Source organism: Pterocles gutturalis, unplaced genomic scaffold (genome assembly GCF_000699245.1).
Source record: "Pterocles gutturalis isolate BGI_N339 unplaced genomic scaffold, ASM69924v1 scaffold23128, whole genome shotgun sequence".
Taxonomy (NCBI): Eukaryota; Metazoa; Chordata; class Aves; order Pterocliformes; family Pteroclidae; genus Pterocles; species Pterocles gutturalis.
In genome coordinates this window covers 62,859-65,541 of record NW_010126374.1, presented here as the reverse complement: position 1 = coordinate 65,541, position 2,683 = coordinate 62,859, and the positions used below count along the sequence as shown (strand labels likewise).

Here is a 2,683-nt window from a genome sequence, read left to right as displayed (position 1 = left end):
GCGGGACCAGGCGGTGTCACCCGTTTGCGAAATAGCGGCTTTCCCCCACTGTTAAGTTTTCCCGAATGTTAAGTGTTTTATTTCCTAATCCCTTTGAAGTCATGTGCATTGAAACACACAGCCTCTCCTCCCCGCCCCCCCCGAAGTAAATTATTCGGTTGAACAAGCACAGGCGCGTGCAACAGGGGGTTCTGCTTCCCGCAGACCTGCCGCAAGTCAGGCCGAGGGGTGACCCCAGCCCTGCCGGGGTGCTGTGGGACACTCCTCAGTGCCAAAGGAAGCACCCGTGGCGTCCCCCGTTCCTTCGCAGTGCTGAGGGGCCAAGTGTGAGTTCTTCTCCTGAGTGTCATTAACAGAGAAGAGATTTTTCTTAAGTGCTGTCACGTTTTAAAGCGGTTGATATTTACCAACAGTCTCCAGTTGAATTGTTCTGGTGATTTCATACATTACACCTTCATATGGAAATGACATCTTGCAGGTGTAATAGCCAGCATCTGTTGGCAGCACAGAAGTCATGATGAGAGAAGTCGAACCTTTCAGAATTACAAATTTTTCATTGTCGTCTTCCAAAGGCAGAGCATCCTTGAGAAAGGAGAGCAGCTGGTGTTATGGCTCCGACAGGTGTGGTTACACCCCGTGTAACTTCCAGACAAAATTACTTATTCCTGTCTCTGTTATTGAAAGTTCATTTTTCATAGGGAAATCTGAGCAGTTCCACTTCCCCACCAAAGGGCAAGTTCTTCAAATGTGTATCCATCTCTCAAGTGCTCTGGGGCACTGTATGAGGTGTGAAGAATTGCTATTTTAATCTATCTACAATGTGCGTGTATAGCTTTTCAATAAAGTGCACATTGTAAGGTGGAAAAGATATCATAGGCTCTTTCCTGAGTCCTGTTAAGTGTAATCGTCTAAGACATTCTTCTAAGACAAAAGCATTTTAGTAACCCTGAAGATTTTCACAACACTATTCCTTTCCACACATGACCTCATAAGACTAGTGTTCTAAGGCATTATTTGAAGACAAACACTAGTAATCATGCAGGTTTGCACAAAACTATTACTTACCCTACATGATCTCATAAACTGTGATAAATTCCAGCTCTGTATCACTAAGGCTCTGTTCATACACATGTTGGAGCCCTGCTAGGACAAATGCTGTTCCTTCTCCAAGAAGGCAGGCTAGCTCTTTCTGATAGTTGTAACAGAACCATATTGTGGGGGTAGCCTTTTACTTAAGTGGATTGTAGTCCTGTGCAGAGACCTTTTGCTGGTACGGTACCAACGACCACATAGGCACTGCTGTATAAAGCCAGACTAGGTATTGCATCCTGTGGTAAGAATGATAGCTGCATGAGGCAGAGCATATGATCATATTGGGAGTTCAAATAAAAGCTAAACCAAGGTATTATGAAAATATAAGCAGAATCCCATGCTGTCCAGTGTGAGATTGTACATCTGAAGATGATCAAGTGAAGGATATTTGACCTTAGAGGCAAAACCAGGCTGGCCTACTTGAAAAGCCACGGACTGGCAAGTTAGGCAAGAGAACACTATGAGCATTGTGTGATGAATCTAGTATTTCCAAATGCTATATATTCCAGTTGATTAATGAAAGCTACCCCATCTGAACAGCTCACACGGGGGAAGCATCACGGAGAGGTCCTACTTTGTGGGATTCACTAGAGGGGCCATAGAAAGAAGCATAGCGCCAAAGAGAAGGGCCTAATCTGAAGTATCAAATCCTGGAGCCAGTGTAGGTAATCTAGCCTTAAAAGTAGTTACACTGCCTGTGAGAACATATAACATGTGGAGCACTTCACCCTGTGCTGAGTCCACCCCAGAGAACCTTTCTTAAAATACACATATCTGCCCCAAAAATCCCAGTATATCATTCTGTGCTCATTACTTTATCAACATGTTGTTCAGGGGAAACAGAGGGTGGGGATGCATGTGCAACCTGTCCCAAACAGGTTAGGATTAGGCTTTGCACAAAGAGTAGGTGAAAGTTCTACCTTGTACCACTTGAGCTCCAGGCTTGTCCTATTTGGTGTAAAATCCCACAGGTCAGGGCAAACAATCTTTCCAGAGGTGAAAGTAAAAAGGACCTGGAGATAGGCAATCTCCCGAGCAGCAGTTTTCTCCACGACTGTGAGGTGGATGGAGACCTCAGCACAGTAGGAGGAGTTCCTGCAGACAGCAAGGGGAGAGGTGAGCACCCACCAGCAACGAGGAGAACTTTGGTGACACCCCAGCTCCCTTTCCCTCCTTAGCCAATTCTAAGAGGCCAAGACTGAGATCATACCAGGAGGAACCCTGGAAAACACCTGGTACTGGGTTTTTGGCATAACCTAAACATGTTGCTGACACATGTCTGCCTTAGAGCTTCAGTCTTGGTTTTGGTTTTGTTTTGTTTTGGGGTTTTTTTGTGTACACCAGTTTGCTGTGCAGCCTTAGGCTAAGGTATTATTTAATTTTGCAAGGAGGGAGAACATGCCCACCTAAATAGTAGCAGGCGTGTCACGAACCCTCCACCATTTCCTCGAAAGAGTTCTTGACTGTGAAAAACCGTAATGGTTGGGACCTAAGGATGAAATAAAAAGCTGAATGTATGTATTAAAATACATCTGCAGTTGCTATTGCACAGCCAGTAGGCATTGCTATGAGTACATACTATTTTGCATGG

The 2,683-nt window shown here is 44.9% G+C and overlaps 1 protein-coding gene across 1 annotated transcript in view; it reads right to left on the bottom strand.

The window, feature by feature from the left end:
* Positions 1–407: 407 nt before the first annotated feature.
* Positions 408–2,683, bottom strand: part of LOC104465791 (interleukin-1 receptor type 2-like) — a gene marked incomplete at its 3' end in the record, with an annotated part of 34,331 nt that continues 32,055 nt past the window's right edge. Inside the window, exons 4-5 of the mRNA XM_010078979.1 lie at positions 2,013–2,187; positions 408–582 (exon numbers count right to left, since the gene is read on the bottom strand). Of these exons, the coding sequence (XP_010077281.1) occupies positions 408–582; positions 2,013–2,187 (350 nt within the window). The remainder of the gene's footprint in view (positions 583–2,012; positions 2,188–2,683) is intronic.